The 19,594-nt window shown below is 39.6% G+C and overlaps 1 protein-coding gene, 1 non-coding gene and 1 pseudogene across 2 annotated transcripts in view; all 3 read left to right on the top strand.

The window, feature by feature from the left end:
• The window catches only part of LOC135708352 (SEC14 domain and spectrin repeat-containing protein 1-B), a 96,302-nt gene that overhangs the window by 19,999 nt on the left and 56,709 nt on the right, over window positions 1–19,594 (top strand). Inside the window, exons 3-4 of the mRNA XM_065230408.1 lie at window positions 6,832–6,945; window positions 16,984–17,158. Of these exons, the coding sequence (XP_065086480.1) occupies window positions 6,832–6,945; window positions 16,984–17,158 (289 nt within the window). The remainder of the gene's footprint in view (window positions 1–6,831; window positions 6,946–16,983; window positions 17,159–19,594) is intronic.
• Window positions 6,381–6,453, top strand: TRNAR-CCU (transfer RNA arginine (anticodon CCU)). The gene has a single exon. It is a non-coding gene; the product is annotated as a tRNA-Arg (tRNA).
• On the top strand, window positions 11,186–11,992 carry LOC135708525 (uncharacterized; annotated as a pseudogene).

Raw genomic sequence — 19,594 nt, 5'->3', positions numbered from 1 at the left:
AACAGACTTGTTCCGTCTGAGAATGTTTGTCACTCGAGTCAGCTGGTGGACGGTCGAACGACCTTTCCGAAAACCAAACTGTTCCTCGAGTAACAAGTTGTTTTCATCGGCAGATGTTAGGAGCCAGTGGTACAGTGCTCTTTCGAACAGTTTTAATAACCCTGAGAGGCTGATTGGTCGATAACTTGAAGGAGAGGACGGATCCTTCGCAGGTTTCCGGATGGGTATGACTTTAGCTGACTTCCAACACGAGGGGAAGTAGCCAAGTCTGAGGCACTGATTAAAAATCGGTGCAAGATGGTTGTAGGATTTGGAACTCAAGTGTTTGAGTTCCAGATTCAGGATGTTGTCGAAACCTGGGGCCTTCATGTTTTAAGATCCGTAATCTCGGATTCCTCTGGAAAAATGTTAGGAATCTGAAGAAGATTGGTTGCATTTTTAGCAACCTCAGATTCATGAGGGCTGATGATGTTTTGTCCGAGATTATGGGAGCTGACGAAGTGTTGACCTATCGCGGCAGCCTTCTCTTCAGGAGTTATCAGATGTACCACTGGGTCGCCAGGACGATCCAGTGGGGTCAGTGGGGGAATGGGCCTAGGCTTGTTTTTAAGAATTTTTGTAAGTTTCCAGAAGGACTTAGCACAATCTGGGAGAGAGCGGATCTTAATAGCAAAATCGTTATATCTGAGATCCACCAACCTGGCCTGAATGATCTTTGTTATTCGATTACAATTGGTCTTCAAGTTAGGCAGGCCAGTACGCTGGTACTGCCTACGAATGGTGTTACGGAGTCTAATGAGATCTTTGGTAGGGCTGTCAAGGTTCAGAGTGTTACTCACCTGTCTGGATACTGGCACGTGTTGTTCCCTGGCCCGGGAAATCGCCTCCTCGATGGTTTGTAGACACCGGTTAACATCTTCCGACGTCCCCGGTTGGACATCGTAGTCGATGGTTGTGTCGCAGTGTTGATATTGCGCCCAGTTGACTCGATGGTAGTTGCGCCGGGAAGCTTCGAATCGGATTACCGAGGATCCAACTTCGGCCACCAACGGGTAGTGGTCCGAGCTCAGCTCCTGGAATGCCACAGGTTGCGAGATGTTGTGTCCCATGTTGCTTACGAAGATGTCGATGGTCGCATGGACCCCAGACCGACTCAACCGGGTGGGAAAGTCCGGGGCCAAGATAGTATAGTAACCCTCTTGCAGGTCTTCATTGAGGATGATGCCGTTTCTATTGCTCCGACCGTTGCCCCAAGCTTGATGTTTTGCGTTTAGATCGCCAGCGATGATAAAGTTCCCGCTCCTCCGGGTGAGTTTGATGATGTCTATGCGGAGGGCCACTGACGACTCGTCCCTGATGTTGGTTTGCTTGGGACAGTAGGCCGCGATGATGGTGATTGGGCCAAGTGATGTGCTCACCTCCACTCCGATGGCTTCAATTGTTTTCAGCTGGAAGTTTGGTAGCAGCCGGCAACTGATGTTCCGTCTTGCAGCAATGGCCACTCCTCCACCTCCAGAACAGGTGCGATCAAGTCTGATGAGCCGGAAGTCGGAAAGGAATACGTTCAGTTCGGGCTTCAGATGCGTCTCGGTGATGATAGCAATGTCGAACTCCTTGGTGTTGAGGAAATCGAGTAGCTCTCTATGCTTGTTCGCCAGTGAGCAAGCGTTCCAACTTGCAATTTTTATAGCTTCACGGTCCATACTTGGTGACGAGTGACAAGGCAGCATGAAGCTGTACAGATCGAGTCTTGCAGGTACGCATGATGATGATGACCTCGGTCACGAGCGTCACAAGTTCCTCCGAGGTGAACAGAGAATCGTCGACAGATTCACCTGAGACAACACCAGCGTATGATAAACCAGGGGCGGTGGATGAACCTGAAATTGGCTGGGCCGCAGCAACAGCGAGACGATGCTGAACTGTCCGACTGTTGGGCACCATTTGGATACTCGCAGGTTTGGCTTGTTGATTGTTGAGCGGAATCGGGGCTAGGTTCGGAACATGTCGACGGGGCTGGAGAGCTGGGTACTGGACTTCCGTGAGTACAGGAGGCGAACGATGATTACGGACGCGACCAAGCTGGTTGTTGATTGTGGCCTTCCGACGGATATTAATGAACTCCACTCGCTTGGGACATCCGCGATTGGAGGCTTGGTGGTTTCCACCGCAGTTGACACACGTTGGCTCGATGTCATCATCTTGCTCACAGGACGCAGTTGAGTGAGTTCCAGCACACTTGCCGTAGTTTGTCTTCATGTGGCAGTTTTTGGTGCCATGGCCATATGAGAGGCAGTTCATACACTGCGTTACATCACGATGCTGGGGTTTGTAGTGCTCAGTTGATGATGACCTGAAACAGATCCCGGATCTCAGAGCCGAAAGACTGGTGGATCCCTTCGTGAAATGCACCAGAAACAACTGATCACGGAAGCTGGTGTTTTGGTTGGGACGCCGGTTCATCTGGAACACGGCCTCAGGTTGGAGCCCAAGCCGCTCCAGCTTAGGTAGCTTAGGAAGCTCGTATTTATACCCTCCGTATTTTCCCCTCGTTTACCCAGCACTGCTTGCTGTGTCAGAATTTCCCCTCACTAAGCATGAGATTTTGATCGCATCTAACTTCTTTCACGCTAATTTAGTTTAACTCAAATTGAGTGTTTCATTACTTGACTCACCTCTCAAGTTTTTATTTATTTATTTTATTATTATTATTCCACACCAACTCTATCTGCCACAATTGATTTTTTTTTAAAGTATATTTATTCTAAATATTTTTTACAGCAATGCAAGTTTTTCAAATTTTATATTTTTAAAACAAGTACTGAGGATCCAAGAGTGAATTCATTAGTATCATGTTTAACGGAAATTAAACCATTTGCACTATTTTTTTAGTTTTCTGACAGAACATCATTATTTTGATTTGGGGTAACTTTGATAATGCTCGATGAATGTAGAAAAAAAAACGTGAAACTCAAACAATTTAGTTCTTTAAATATGAAACTTTTAATGAGTATATAATCATAAAACATCATAAGCAATAAGAATACAACATTGAATTTGTGATGGCTGCATTGGTAATACATTTCATAAGTGATGGTTTGGGTGCTTTTTCAAACAGGTGAACAACACGAAAATTGTTTATTAATATGTTTGTTAAATTTGTAACACATTCTATATAAAAACTATATACGATATCAACGGAAATGCCCTAAGCTACAATATGGAACCAATGTTCCTAATTTGGAAAAAGCGCAGCGTGTAAATTTAAACTTCAATACGATCAAAGTTACCCGCATTATCAAAGATACCCCGTTTTATAGTACCTGGCTAGTTTCATGTTAAAATAGTGAATTTTACAATTTTCGGTCGTGTCCAAATAATAAGATTATTAAAACTTGCGTTATGCCAATAAAATATGGTTTTCAGTACAATTATTAAATAAGATATGACAGAAAATGTTTTTTTAATAATTACTTTATTTGTACAGGCTCAATCGAATAAACTTTACAGAGTCGAGTTATCATTTTCGTCATACATTATTACTGTCTTATATTTAAAGTTAAAGGAACTGGACCGAGTACTCGCGGTTGTCTCGAGGTTAGTGGAAATTTAAATTTTTTTGGATGAGAAAAGGAAGAAGGAAGTTTGAAATGTGGTTTACGATACAAATATTTAATTAATCCTACAACATGACATTATTTCTATTCATCTTGAAAACGAACATTGAAAAAAAAAACCCACGCGTACAAAATACAAACTAAACGCAAGGTTAATCAAACTTACAATCTGAGGTTAATATTCTTAAAGTAAACATAAATGAGTTTTATAAACTCCAGATCGCGTCTAGCTAAAAAATCCCGAACTGGAACATTACGTTGTCTACCTCGAGCCCGAAAGGAATCATAAAAATGTGATCTGACTCCACCGCACAAGACCAAAGGATGTGATCAGCGTCCTGGTAACCTTGTCCACATTCACAGAGATTGCTGTCTCCCAACCCCACACGGAACAAGTGACCGTTTAGACAATAGTGATTGGAATAAAATGTAATTGAAGGCTTCATATTAGACCGAGGTCAGGGACATGCACCCTACAAGAAATGAAGATTATTTAAAGTAAAAAAAAGTTTCAATGTCATTCTGCTGAAATTCTTTCAAAAGACGCCATATTTAAAATACGTTAAACACTACCGCTATCTACTCATCCGATCAAGAACACGAATACACGTAAAATCTATATTGGCTTGGTTTGCGTCTCACCTCATTTGACAGATCGAATCGTTCACTTGATAAAAACGAATTGTGGACAAACGAAATGCTCTAAATAGTATAGTTAACTCATAAATCACATAAAGTGCAGGAACTCAGCGATGAGTAAACTTGTCTCATGTTTTTCCAGGTTTTTCCAAATTTGTCAAGGAAAAACTTCCCGAGTATGAGAAAAGTAAAAATTGGATTCACTCAGTCTCTTGGTATCACTCCTAGATTGAGTAAAATTTTCGTCAATTTTCCTCATTTTTCGGCAGATTTTTGAGGTTTTCCACAGGAAACCATGAGCCAAATTTACTCAAATTTGGGTCATTCTCATTCGCCGTGCAGAGGCATGTCGGTGAGTGAACTAAACTCAAATTTGGGTCATTCTCATTCGCCGTGCAGAGGCATGTCGGTTCGTCGGTGATTTCCGGTCAGTATTCTTACCGCCAAAGCTCAAGCATCTAGGAGTCTGGATGAAATAATACGGCCAAAAAAACCATCCGGGAATAAGAATTCCCGAACGTATTCGAAAAGTGTTTCCTGGAAAGTCGGGGAAATTTTTTTATAATGACTGATATACGTTTTTACGGATTTGAAGGAACGGACTTCAAATGTGAGTCAGATTAATCGGCAGTGTATGATTCTCAAAATAATTTTTTCAAGCCTCAAAGTATCAACCAAGAGGATTAGGGGCTGTTCACATACCACGTACCATAGTTCTTGTGGAATTTTTTAAAAATTTGTATGGACCGTGGACATTTCTCAACTCCGACCCCCTAAAATGTTCATGTGATATAATAGATCATCAGAGTGCTATTGAAAGTTATAGCTTAAACTATTAACGTCTTCAGTGCCAAGAGATCAAACCCAAGTTGCGAGAAGAACCGTCGCATTGATCCAGCCTCAACCGACCCAGTTGCAATCGAATCCAACTATTACCGATTACCACATTTGATTTAAATCGCTAATCAAAATTCGTTCACGATCAACCAGAGACACAAATCAACTCAATTTGCAGTAATCGCATCGCGGACCACCATTGAAGCTATAATTATTTTATTAGCATCAATTTGGAGCGTACTGTGCCATGCTTTGGCCGTCGCTTCAGACAGATGTCAGTCAAATCTCAGTTTCGCACGCTTTTTTGTTTTGTTTTGTATTTTTTTGGTGTGAATCTTCCACTACAGTAATCACTTCATTCATGCGGTGGGTGGTTCCATCCACCCACCGCTATTTCTTGGCTGTCCCGGAACCAAGTGAGCTGATTTTGTGTAGATAACTAGATTATGGTTGGCGATATTCAAAATTCTGCTTTGGTCACTCATTTGATCTAACAGTCATTGTCAAGGCAAACCATGTCAATTGACAGTGACAACTGTGAACATATTAGCTAAATTTGAAACGAAATAAGATGACATGAGTGAACCGTTAAAGTGAACAAGCATCTACGCCCTGAACTGCTTGGTTAACAATAATGTGACTCTGACTGCATGAAATTTGACTTTTGTTACCAAAAACATGAATAAGATTTTGACAAAGATTTTCTTGAGGATCAAGTCAATCAGTGACTATGTGAAAAACAATTTTGTCAATTGCTAACCAGATACAAAAAATCAGTGTAATTGGTTGTAGGACAAACGAGAAACAGCACCCACCGCATAAATGGAGGATTCACTGTATTTTGCTTTCCATCTCTAGGTATCCGAAAACGATGGCATAACGCCACACGAAAAATTCCTACACAAATAAAACCGTTCAATGTAAACATTCGGGGTATCATTCAACGGCACGACACACGCACGTGTTTGCTCTACTGATCCATTGTCACGATGTTATCTATTAAGCTACTGATGTTAACTTAACATATTTCTAGTAACCGGCATTTGTTGTGCAGTAATCTTTAAAATTTAAACCCAATCACAAAGGCAAGGCCCGCGACAGTAACATCAGTGATGACATTATAAGCTACAAATTAATTTAGGGATTTGAATGTGTTATTAATTTCCTGTGGCCTTCGAGAGAAACAAAGCAGCCTGTACGGGTGAGCTCGAGTTGATTTCGCTCGCTCACAGTAAACCAGAACGAGAATAGAAACGGATTGGTTGCGAGCGGCCGCCTCTCACCGCCGCCCCAGTGGCCTAATGGAGAAGGCACCGGCCTCCTAAGCCGGGGATTGTGGGTTCGAGTCCCATCTGGGGTAGTCCTGGTGAACACAATTTTTTTTTATCACACACTTCCCTAGCCATGCGGTCACACTGATATTGGATAAGAGCTACCTGTTTTCACCCAACGGAATGTATCTTTGTCTGTCCATCAAAAAGCTTTAACCTCAATAAATCAATAACATTAAATTAATTAGCTTACCATGCTCTGGGACGCAACTGACACTCTGGGAGATGGGTATAATGATGAATAGGATGATTTTGGATGCCTAAAATGGGCAAACGGGGTAATAAACCGAATGGGCGCGTTTCGTTTGCTTTTCTGTTTTCATCTTATCGGTGATTTTTTTTATGTTTTTCTCTCATTCAGTGTTGACTTACTTCTGACTGCCTTTTTTTTTGTCGTTTCTTTTCAGCCGACGGTTATCTCGAAATCACGTCTCGTCAAGTACTTCGAGCTGAGTGAGCTTCCCGATGAGTTGGGTGGCAACGCCGTGTACAACCACGACCAATGGATACAGAATCGGCTGGTGAGCAAAATTATTATAATGATTTGTCGCACGCCTTTTGACAGCACCTTTACTTTTGCCAATTTTCGAAATAACAATCATGACTTCTGTACCCAAGTAACAATTCAGCAGCTACTTGGCATCCACTCTGATTTATTATGGTTTTATAAAGGAAATGAATAATCCATTAAGTTTAAATACAGGATTTCAAAGTTTAAAACATCCCTGGTTTAAAATTCAGCTTATTGCTGTTTTAAAAACCTTTTGTAGTCTGTCGAGAAAGTCAATTTTTTTCTTGTTTTGAAAATAAATTAAAAGCAGCTCTCTATCCCTCCATAAAACTGTTCTGTAAATCAATCATAAACTTCATAAGCAATTGCCATATCGGTTGATGGTGCAATTCGGGAACCATCCGGAAGAAGGGGATCTTTTACAGGAATGGTTGAGCTTCCAGCTGTTGCATTATATATGCGAACTATGGCGAAATGCTGCAAAACAGTGCCGCACACTTCCTTAGTAACTGCTTCCAATCCAACGGGAGAAAATCGCCTGGAAGAACGCTGTTGTAATCGAACAACGCAACTATCGAAAGATATTTGCAGGTAAATTTGCCTCCATAAATGCTGCCATAAATCTGAAAGGGTTAGGATCAAGCAAAATGATTTTATATAAATACAATTCAGTCAGGAAGTTTTCTTCTTAAAAGCCATTTCAAAACCTTATGAATTTGTTGGGGATTTCATTAAAGTAAACAACTTTTTCACAAATGGCCCATGAAAACCAAATTTTAAGCCACCGCCATATTAAAATTATTTTGTTGATTTTTACAATCTTCGTATTCAATGTGTAATTCCATGGACATAACTTTATTTTGATCAAATTAGCAATGAGCAGATATTTGAAATACGATAATCATAAAAAATATTTCGGCTGAGCTTAATGATTAATCTGAAGAATAACTACTTTTTTTTCTCAATTAAAAATAATAAACAAAATCGACGTTTTCCGAGGACGGACTTATTTTTTTCGACGTTTTCAAGTAAATTTCACATAAAATTTAATATGGCACCTTTTATGCCACTTTAAGAGAACAATTTTAATAATTTTGAAAATTGAATAGGTTTTTCATATGATTAGATTACATTTCCATTATTTTGTTACGATCGGTTGGTATTTATGAATCCTTTTCTATCTTGATTGATAATTTTTATAGTAGATTCAGCAAGTGGCTAGCAAAAATGGCTTTAAAAGGGTTTTTATTGTTGCCAAATAGCTTTTATTGTAGCTTAAATACGGGATTAAAATGGTTCTCAATACGTTCGTCATACAACCTTTTTGCAGTAAATCAATTTTGAAGAGCTTCGAAAATATACCCTTTGGAACCTTCTCCAGAATGGGCAAACTAGACAGATTCTATTCTTAATGAGGTTTTCGTGGATGCATCAATGGCAAAGTAGCCTTGACCAGGGTTTTATGAATGTTGTTTTATAGAAGTTTTGTATTACTTCATAAAACTTAAAATGCTACTTTGGTAGTATGGTTAATATGGATTACACTAAAAGAAGCGGTACAAATATACACACTTAGATTTTTTACAGGAGTCAGTATTTTTTACTGGTTTTTTTAATTACTGTAAAACTCGGTTAAAATTCAAATGACCGTTATTCGTAAAGATTCGATAAAATCGAAAAAAAAATATTAAACGGGATTAACAGAATTAAGTCTGTAAATTTTCGTAATGCATTTCTTCAACTTTGAATTTTTTTACAATTTTTTTAAATTTTACCGAACAGTTCCGCAATTCAAAAACTTGGTTAAAATTACTAAATGGATAAGTGTGTACATGTAGGGGAACTGGGGGTAAGACCGGCCCATGGTTAGACAGTTCAAAAAAGAAATTTTGTGGTAGTACAGTTTGAATAGGCTATTTTGGTATTCACTGTTTATTACAAAAAAAGTATCAAAAACTGTCGTTCTTAAAACAGTGCATTCTAAAATTTGATTAAATTATATGCTTGCGAGGCATCGTGAATAGCACTAGTTTACAGCATATTTGAACTTTGTACACTGATGGTCATTTCCCATGTAAAATCGTGCGCTGAATCCAAAAATGTAGTCAGAAAAAATCTCAATAGGATAGTTTTCTGGATACAGCTAAAAAATGAGATTTTATTTACCAAAATACAAATATCTCCGGCTGTAATGAAGCAATATCAATTATTTTAATGCCAAATTAAAAGTGAAATTCAGCGCATTTTACATAAAAATCATAGATCAAACATTGAAGTTAATTATGCTTTACTTTTGTTTGTAAACTAGTGTTATTATTCAACTTGATTGGTAAGTTAACTTTTTGAACAGTAGTCAAATTGATTTGCAGTTTCCAAAAAAAGTATTCTGTTTGAGTTGCCCAATACAAATCATAAACGTGTCCGATGTTGAGAAAAGTGTGAATTTGTGACAAGCCACAGACAAACAGGCGTAGCTCTTTATTCTGGATATTCATTCCCGCATTTAACGATTGATTTGAATATTATAATTTCCACGATCTACACACAGCAGCGCTGGCATTGGATCACTTTCACGTTTCTATATATTCTGTTTACCTTCCATGCAACATTGTTTGGGACTTAGCGAGCAAGCTTGTTTTCCACGAGAAATTCGGGAAATGTCATTGCTGAGGTCTTATTGTTTGAGGTACAATATTTTCAAGAAAACCTTAGTCAAAGAGCTACGTCTGTTTGTCTTGGATTTCTCTTTATGTTCACAGGATCTCTTTACGTTTTTCCGCTGTAATTTTTTTCTCGAAATTGGCTGCTGATTTGGTAAAAACGACTTCAGTGAAAAACTCACCAGGACCGAATTTCCAACAAATGCTGGAGCCACCAGGGATGGAAAATCATTTACATTCATTTCGTGCATTCATTAACATTCATTTGCCTCTAACTTTTTTCATCAACAGAATACCGTAAAATGATATATAAAGCTTTTGTAGCTTTTGATATGAACTACAACTTTTGTTAATACCTAAAATCTATATCTCTTATGAATGACGAAATAGAGCTGGCAGAACATGTTATTGTTTTTCAGTGAAATCAATTTACATTCACTGAAAAACAATGGTGGGTTCTTATCGCTCTGATTCATCATGCATAAGAGATACAGAAGGGTACTTGACAGTATATCCCTCTTTTTCTGAAAACGGAAACCACAATCTTGGTTTTCAAAATGGTGTTGGACATTGATTTTCGGTCTCTATACGGCACCCCGATCCTGAAAAAAAAAACCATAATGAAAGGTATTTAACAGTATTTTTCACTTTTTCTGAAACCGGAAGCCACCATCTTGGGCTTAAAAATGGCGTCTAACATGGATATACAGTCTCTAGGCATCACCCTGATTCCGAAAATACCCATATTTTAAATGTCGATGCGATAAATGCGATTTGATGTCATTGACATGAAGAAGTTTTTCAAAGAACTTATGCGGTTTATTTTTGGACCACCCTAACACGGAAATGGTCACCCTAATGGTGAAATTAAAATATACGAGTCTAATATTGCGCAATTTGCACCTTAGTAGACTCCTGAGCTGAAATTATTTTCTCAGCCACGGTCCCTCACCTCACTCACAGGCGTGCATGCTTTGATCGTTTTTCTTGATTTGTTTTGATTATTTTCCACTTACGCGCTTGTCTGATTGTAGGGGAAATGTATGTAATGTCGGCCTAAGTGTCCCTAATTTAGGCCCATACATTAATTCAGCAATCGACTAAATTTTAAAAATGTCCATTAGTATCGTCCCAATGACGCGTTCATCTAGATACAATTGATAAATAGCAGATTTTTAGCGATGGGCCGAATATTAGATCCATAGGCTAACATTAGAGACATTTCCCTTATTCAATTGTTCTGTTCCACTGTTTTCCTATCAGCTTCATTCCGGAATAAATAGTCTTGGGAAAAGTTTATTGTTAGGTGAGTATTTTCAAATATCAGTTGTGGAATTATTAATCAAACGATTTCTTTAATTGCACAGATTGCAAGAGTATGGAGAAAATCCAAAAACGGCGTTGCTTGGAAAGCTTCGGAAAATCCGGAAACAGAAAATCTGTCGCGTCTTTCCAACCCCGATGACGAGTAGGAATATCTCGAAGTTGGCCAAGGAGGAGAAGAACGCTTGATCTCTGATTGTGATGATGATCTGGCCGTGAATGTAGATTATAAATTGAATTTAACCGGTTAAAATCGTGGCTCAATCTATGCTGCCTAGTGGTTTGTATGGCTGTTGGCTGCTGGTATCGGTTCGTGAGTTTAAGGGTCAGAGTTCAGGAAAAGCTGCAGGTAAATGGGGAGTTTCAAGAGACTTTCCCGCGGAGTTTGTGAAAAACTGTTGGTTGTTGTCCCAACAGTTTCTCAAACGTGAGGTCGTCTTCGTCTGCGATGGAAATGGTGGTGCCCCAGATTTCAGTCGTTTCGCATTATTTAACGACAAATCTTGTCACAGGTCACATACCGTTAACAAAATCACAGCAACAATTTTGCAAAACTGGAAGAACAAAGAGATTCATCTTCTCTTGCACGTGTACTCTCTTTCCGTAAATAACAAGGCAGTCCATAAGGGGACCAAGGACACTCTTTTAGAACCCGAGGAACGAGATAGAGCTGGTGCTGCGTCCAACAATCTGTTGGACTATTAGTTGAAAACTTACGCTAAACGCACGGGGATCATTGGCAAGCAGTGGATGTTGCATGGATGATGTGGACTAATGCCATTTTTGCTTCCGACCCTTGTATCAACGAAAGCCTTGTGAAGCTTTTCACAGCCAAATAGCTGCCGCGATTGAGGCAAATTCGTCAGAACTTTACCGTGGCTCACAACGTCAATGTAGGGTATCACGATGAAATCATCCCAACAAACAATTCAAGTTGATCAACAGCTGAATAAGCTATTTTTTAGCTGAAGAAGCATGTTCTTGCCTGAATAAGCTCTTATTCAACGCCCAATGTTTGTTGGGATCTTCATAAGAGAAACATTTAACAATCTTGAAAAACCGTTGAATGCTTAACTTTTCAAATGCGGCTTTTGAAAAAAGATTGGCGAATCAATTCTCTCAGTAGCGGAAGAAGCAGTCACATTCAACGAGCTGGATTTTGGAGCTTCTCTGGCTGGAAATGTCAGTAACATCGAATACGTGGACCATAGAGACTAATATTTTATATTTTCTTTTGAATTTGCCATTACAATAAAATGAATTGAAACCGAATTGATATGTTATTTCTGCATTTCAAATAATTTATTAATTATTTTCAAACCTCTTGTATTCAAAACCAAGATAAATCAGATAACATTTCAATCCAACAGTTGGGTCAAACCTTCCTCCTCTGATATATCCACATTTTTTGAATAAATTATTCATACTTCGAGAAGTCTGTTAATACTTCCGTCACTACTAGATCAATATTTTTATTATGGTTCTCTTGATACGTCCTCTTCACTTTTCGTTTGATCATCCCAAATAAAAATTCTATCGGATTGAAAAAAGGGCAGTTGTATGGCCGGAATATGGCATAAATACCCAATGAACGGAGATAGGAAATTATCGCAGCGTCGCAATGAATTCTAGCACCATCAAGAATCCAAACAGAATGGAATCCAGGGTTGCACTGGACCGTTCCAGATTCCAAAGCAAATTTTCTAAAGCATTAGAACAATTTTGCTCTGTTAAAAGTCCCTTCTGTCGAGAATGCTTCAGTTAACCCTTCTTGTCCAATGAAGCATAACAGTGACATTCTGGGTTTTCTGACAAACTCACCCCTACAAATCAAACGTTCACCTCTTACTCCGCATCCTCTAGATCTAAGCTTTGACCTATTATCAAAACTAACTTCATCCAGGAAGATTACTTTTTGATAATCCCATTTGATTTCACTCATTTCTGAGGCGAACCGGACGACGTCTTCGCTACGTATTTGAATAGCTCGTCTCTCGAGTGTTTTCCAGCTAAGCCCTTCCTGGCGAAGGATTCAACAAATTGATGATGCAGAAATGGCGACCCGGAACGTGTCTTCAAACAACCGCTTTGCTTCGTCCAGATAAAGAGTCGGTTTGCAGCGATACAATTCAACCAACCATGTCCGCTTATTTGCGCCAAATTTGTTCACGTCACGTTTGTATTCCTTTCGGGAAAAAAATCCATTTGGAAATGGTTGACTTATGCTTTCGATAGATGATTGCAAGCTTAGCTTTGGATAGACCAAGGAAAAAGTATCCGAAAAGCGCATGACATGCTATATTCACCGTTGAGGCTTGTTGAGGCTCTTCTGTCAGCTCCTCTGCCATGATCCCCTGCTGCCTCTGCTGCATACCTTGTCTGGTTCTAATCCAGCACTTGCTTTCGTTTCCGCCCCTCAATAGTGTATCGTCGATTTACCTTCACTTATGCTGCTGAAATTCTGTTCATATCGACTTCGGATCTGTCGGATGCAGTTTAGCTATGTTAAATCGGGTTTAAGGTGGTTTTTGATTGTTGTTTTGAGTGTCATTGGCTATATTTCGTTGAATAGATGTGATTTGATATGCCTATGATAGATAGCAAATTTGACCATGTGGAGTCGTATTTAATTGGGGATATCCGGAACTGGTTCTACGGTGGCCATACTTCTTTCTTCTTCCTCGCATTTCAAGCTTATTGCGTATGGCATATTAGCTTATTGCGTGCTCTCAACTTAGTGTTTTAGATGCTCTTCCACAGCTATTAATTGAGAGCTTTCGATGCCTGTACCATTTTTTGCATTTGTATAATTGTGTGGCAAGTACAATCATACTCTATGCCCAGGGAAGTCGATAAATTTTCCAACCCGAAAAATTCCTAGACCAGACCGGGAATTGAACCCAGCCACCTCCAGCATGGTCTTGCTTTGTAGCTGTGCTTTTACCAACTGAGCTAAGGGAGGTCCCATAAGGTGGCCATAAGGCTCTGTAATTATTTGTTAGAGCTGTTGGTTATATTTTGTCGAGCGGATGTGAGTTGATATGTCGCTTGATATGGTTTAGATGAATAACAAATTGAACCATTTAGAACCTTAATCCTGAATATCTGGAACCTGTTCTACAGTGCCGATATGTCCCTATGGTTATTGTTTTGAGTGCCATTTGTCATATTTCGTCGAGTAGATGTGATTTTATAAGTCACTTGATATGGTTATTAGAGATATAAAATTTGACCATGTGAAACCATAATCCGGAATATCCGGAACCAGTTCTACGGGGGCCATATGGCTCTATGGTTATCGTTTTGAATGCCATTGGTCATATTTGGTCGAGTAGATGTGACTTGATATGTCGTTTGATATGGTTATAATATATATATAAAATTTGACCATATGGAACCATAATACGGAATATCCTGAACCTCTCTGGTTGTTGTTTTCAGTTCTATTGGTCATATTTCATCGAGTAGATATGATTTGATATGTCGCTTGTTACGTTTATGATCTATTGATCCATGATTCTAAAGTAGGTATGCGGTCATATGATTGTACTCTATCATTTCTAGGAGTTAAAAAATAAATATGTTGTCGCAACGATAAGTAAGATATATGATAAAGATTGAAAAAAACACACCCATGCCAACACATTCATGATGCAAGAGGGAGGGACCTTTTGGTGAGTACAACCTTAAATATGTAAGAACCACTCACCGGAATGATATTAAATAAATTTAAATTTATTCGGCCATGGCATCTCTGAGATACACAATTTTGAAAATAAAAAGTTTGTCAAGGGATTTTACGGGTTTATCACTTTTCACAATGCTTTCTCGTACTGGCTGCGTTTGTATTAGATTATATTAGATTGTTGGATTTACAAATAAAATCGAAAGATGGTTCATGGTTCCACCATGATAAGATAGAAAACATTTTTTGCACTGAAATTTTCCTTAGAATTGGTTTAGAAAACTATTTACTTAGATTTTTTATATCTTCTGCCAATCTTTTTTATGGGGCATTAAGCTTCTTGCCTGTCCTTGTTGATGCTCTGCCTCTTTTAGGATATCCGCTGGAGGCGAACCAGCCCCAGGCTGAAAACCTCCTTATTTAAAAAAGCTAACCTAACCTTTTGCGAAATCCTGCCGGGTTCCAAACTAGTGCTTGCTTGCAGATTCCATTTCCATCCCTACGTAGAGAGTGGCCGACCAATATCCACTTACGTTCTCGAATTTCGGTTGATATCGGCTTCTCAAGGATGAAACTCAGCATTCGAGATCTAGTTGTCAGGCCACCTTGTACGAATTATAATACTTTTTCGTTTATGGCTCCGAGCTAGAACGATTGTGGCAGCAATATTTGTTGTGATGAAGGGGCTTGGTGGCCTAGTGGCTACTGTTTTTGTATACTGAAGATAAGATCGTAGATTCTATACCAGTTTGCTTTGCATTACTGTGTTTGTACAACCACAACATTTGATTAATATGTTTAAAAATTGCTTTCCAAAGTGATTTCAGATCATTTAGAACAATGACAACTTTTCTGGTCACAGATTATCAACTACAAAATTTAAGATCATAAGAGTTCAAGCAAAAATTGCGAACAAGACTTAGGGGCTCTGCGTTCAGAAAAAGCCAGTGTCCCACCAGTTGTAGAAAGTCCCTGCATTTACCAGTTGTATATTCCACTAGAATTAATTCAACAATCTTTCCTTTCGACATTTTGTATTGGGACCTTTTGTCATAGAGAGTTTCATATTTTGCTAAAGGATGTAATTTTTCAATCATCATTTTCAGAGGTACGCATTTCTTAAGAATTTATCATAGAAACATAAAATTGCATAAGTACCATGGCATTTATATATTCCATGCGGAAAAATCAATTACCGTAATGCACCGAATACCACACAATCTTTTAATTAAGACATATAATGTTTAATTAAATAAAGGATCCGCTTATCAAAATAATAATTATATTAGAAAAACATGGACGATTCTATATGATCATCAAAAAATTACGTGGCATGTGGATCATATTTCAGTCAAATTTACTTTTGTAATTCATTTTTGGACTGTTTTTAATTTGGAGCTTCGTATCAGTCTTCCAGCAAGTGGTTTTTCGAGGATCATGAATCAATAAACATATTCCACGATCTCAAACCATTATCACACAAGGAACAAGTCATGAAGACAACCGATATGTGAAACTTATCTGCAACAAATTACATTCCCGGTAATCAACATATCCGCCTTACGAACCCGGTTACATAGTAGTCACATTAACGGCGACGTGACATTGATTGGTTCGGAAGAGAAGAAAGTTTGTAGCTATAGGTTGGTCCAAGCCGCTAGTCGCTGCTGCTGCTGCTGCCTGTTTCGGTGCTGTAGTCGGTAGCCAGCCAGCCAGTCAGCCAGGAAACTTGAGATAAGTTTTCGAAGATAATGGAGGCATCCAGTCGCGCCTGCCATATAGACAGAGCGAGAGTAAAATAAGCGAAGTAAATGCTGTTCGCCCATGCACATGCAGCGGAATAACTCAACAGTGTGTGAGATTGATACACACCGCCCCTGTGCCGGTGAAGTGAAAATGCAATAAATCTTCCGTCCAGCCGATATGCAAGCCCGTGAGAGAGACCTGCTGGCTGCGTTGCACTGAAACTCGGCGCCCGACTTCGTAGGGACAATAATGGGGCAATGACTTTCAATTTTCGAAGACAATTTCAGCTTCTTGCTTCAACAGATTCCTATGTTTTTTCTTCACTAGTGCATACGTCCCTTAAAATCGTTATCACGCCCAAACCGACCGAAGCCTGCTGCGGTTCATTGAACTTTTCCTGTTTTTATCTTTCTCCTTCTTCGACTATTGTTCCGATCTCATCTTACCCTCTCTCTCTCTCTCAATTTGTTTGATATGTTTTTGTCACTCTGACGGTGTCTTCTTATGCGTTTATTATCAAGTTTCTGTTTTTTCCCCCTACCATCAATATCACATATTCTCCTTTTATAACAGCCATCTCATTATGCAGTGTTTGAGTTTTGATTTTTTTTTTCTCTCTGTCTTTCCATTCCAGCGCATTGAGGAATTCCGAAAATCCTACGATAAAGCGATCGCTGACCTAGAAAACCTGCACCGGCTGCTGCTGGACAACCGGACGGTGCGGGCCAGCGAGTCGGAACCGGCGCTCAAGTCCTGCCGGCAGCTGAACCAAGACGTGCAGAATTCGTTGATCCTCGTCATGGACGGTGGTGAGTGTGGTGAAAAACTTGTCTTCCTTTCTTTCTTTTTCGCGTGTGCGATATTTTGGAAGTGCTCCGTCGGTGATGACGATGATGACGAAGGCGGTCGGCCGGTTTGGTGATATCAAGGGATTTGTTGTATTTTATTTATTTATTGTGATCCGGTTATTATTGGCGAAAAGGAGATTTTCGAGAATGCAGACAGTTGACGATGTCGTTTTGGGCCCAGGGACTACTTTCGATGACTTTCTTTATTTTTTTTCCTGCTGGGCCTGTTTACTTTATTTGGTGATGTGGTGACTTCTTTTATGAATATATTGATGGCAGATTTCATCGGACATGCTTGTTTATGTCTTTCGTGACCTTTTGAGTGATGTTGCGAGAGGTTGACATATTGAATGAAGGGATGAAATTTGAGTAAATGTGAATCTATTAGGCCAAATATGTAGTGAACCTTTTTCAGTGCCAATGAATCAATCAATGAATCAAAAAACCTGTTATAGCGCATCAAGCAATTAAAACAAGAGAAAGTGATTTTTAATTGGCGCAAATGTAAAGAGCACACACTAATGTTTTTTGTTGAATTTTTTTTAAGTAAAACAGTGTTGAAATCCCCTTGGATGTATGAATTGTATATGTAACAGTCGGGTATAACGAAATAACGTTGAGCTGCTAATATCTGCTAATCTGCAAGATGCGCCTCTTATAAAAAAATTATAATAACAAACGTAAATCCTTAAAAAAAAGCGATTTGTTTTCTTCAGAAAAAAATGTGCAGTCTTAGATCACTTACAACTAAACGAGAGTAGGGGAGAATGGTATACAACGCACCCCCTGGGCAGAACGCACCAGCTGACTTTCATTTGTGTTTTTCATGGCTTTTACGTAACTTTTTTGTTGTCTTATCAAGCAGCACTTCTAGCATAGCATCTGAACTCAAAATCCTGCACGATAAATCCTAGAATTGGATTAAAAATTCCAAGAAAAACTCAAAACAAAATGAAAAAGTGCGTCTTACCCCGGGGGTGCGTTATGTACTGTTCTCCCCTACTACCGTTTGTACTTCCTTTTCACCCTATATGTAACTTCGTCCAGCTGAGAGATAAAAAAATTGTCGTGTTCGTCAAAATTTCGTAAAATGATGCCATCTTCAATGTTTCCATAAATGTTCACCGATTTTAACAAGACATAAAAAAAGTTATTATTCTTATATTAGTGTAATCCCCCATTAAGCAAACATTTTCACCACTCAAATAAAGTACTCAAAAATTGAAGAAACATTCTGCAAGACATCAAAATGCTACACTCAATAGCTTCGTCTTAAATGGTCATGTCCCACTTTTTATCTTTCGTCTCACTGTGCGACGGTGCGAGTGGACGCGACGATGTAATTGCGACAAACGCCTGCGACATTGGTGATTTCGGCGACACCATCGAAAATGAAAATTCTGTCCGCCCGAGTGCGGCAAAAGTGAACCTTCCTCCACTGGTGGTGAAGAAAGTACCGACAAACCGACATGACACTTAATTCTGACTTATGCCCGAAAATCGTAAACGGCCGATTTAAATGTGTGCAGTGGTCCGAACTGTCAAAACCATAGGATTTTTAGATCTAGATAAAAATAATTTGTCCAGAATAGATCAGACACGAACCTATTCATAACTTTTGCATGCGGGTTCATGGCATAGCTAAATATTTCCTGCAAACATGGAGCCAGATGTCAGTAGTGTGCTTTGGTCAGAAATTTTATTGTTTTTGCTAGATCTTTCATGTTGGTTTGTCGGTGAAGAAAGTGCCACTCAAAACACTGATTAGCGATTTCGCATCGCTGGGCGTCGCAGCTGAGTACAAACTCCGCCGGATCGGCACCAAGGTGATGCTCCGTACGATCTGTAGCATCAAGTTTCCGACAGACAGTGCTTCAAACGTGAGGTCTTCAAACGCATCCAAAAGCAGGCGGCAACCAACAATCAACCAGGACGCAAGAAGGACAAAACCACGGCATTCAGGACGGAGGATTTCCCGGCTCTTCGTGCTCCTCAGCAAACACAAGCGAATTCGCGACTGCAACCAGCTCCCTTCAAGAAGCTTCCGGTGATCCTGCTTGACAAAGATCTCCACCCCCTGGATTCTGGAGCAAACCAAAAGCGCCAAACAACATCCCCAATTAGTTCTCAGCGGATGAACTGATGGAAATTTTCGTCAACATGACCGGTGCTCTTCTCAGTAAGTTCATCTTCCAGTATGGCGTCCAAAACGCTAACTATGGTCACCTGGAATGCTTGCTCTGTAAGAGCAACAAAGATTAAGCTTGCCGACTTCCTCCGCAAGCACAGCATCGACGTGGACTTCCTAACCGAGACCCACCTAAAGTCCGGTGACAGCTTCTGGTTGCCTGACCACAACATTATCCGACTTGATCACACCAGAGAGAAGGGGGGGGG

Source organism: Ochlerotatus camptorhynchus, unplaced genomic scaffold (assembly GCF_037179485.1).
Source record: "Ochlerotatus camptorhynchus isolate MF236.1 unplaced genomic scaffold, CSIRO-AGI_Acam_v1.1 ptg000330l, whole genome shotgun sequence".
Lineage (NCBI taxonomy): Eukaryota > Metazoa > Arthropoda > Insecta > Diptera > Culicidae > Ochlerotatus > Ochlerotatus camptorhynchus.
This window is presented reverse-complemented; position numbering and strand designations above follow the sequence as displayed.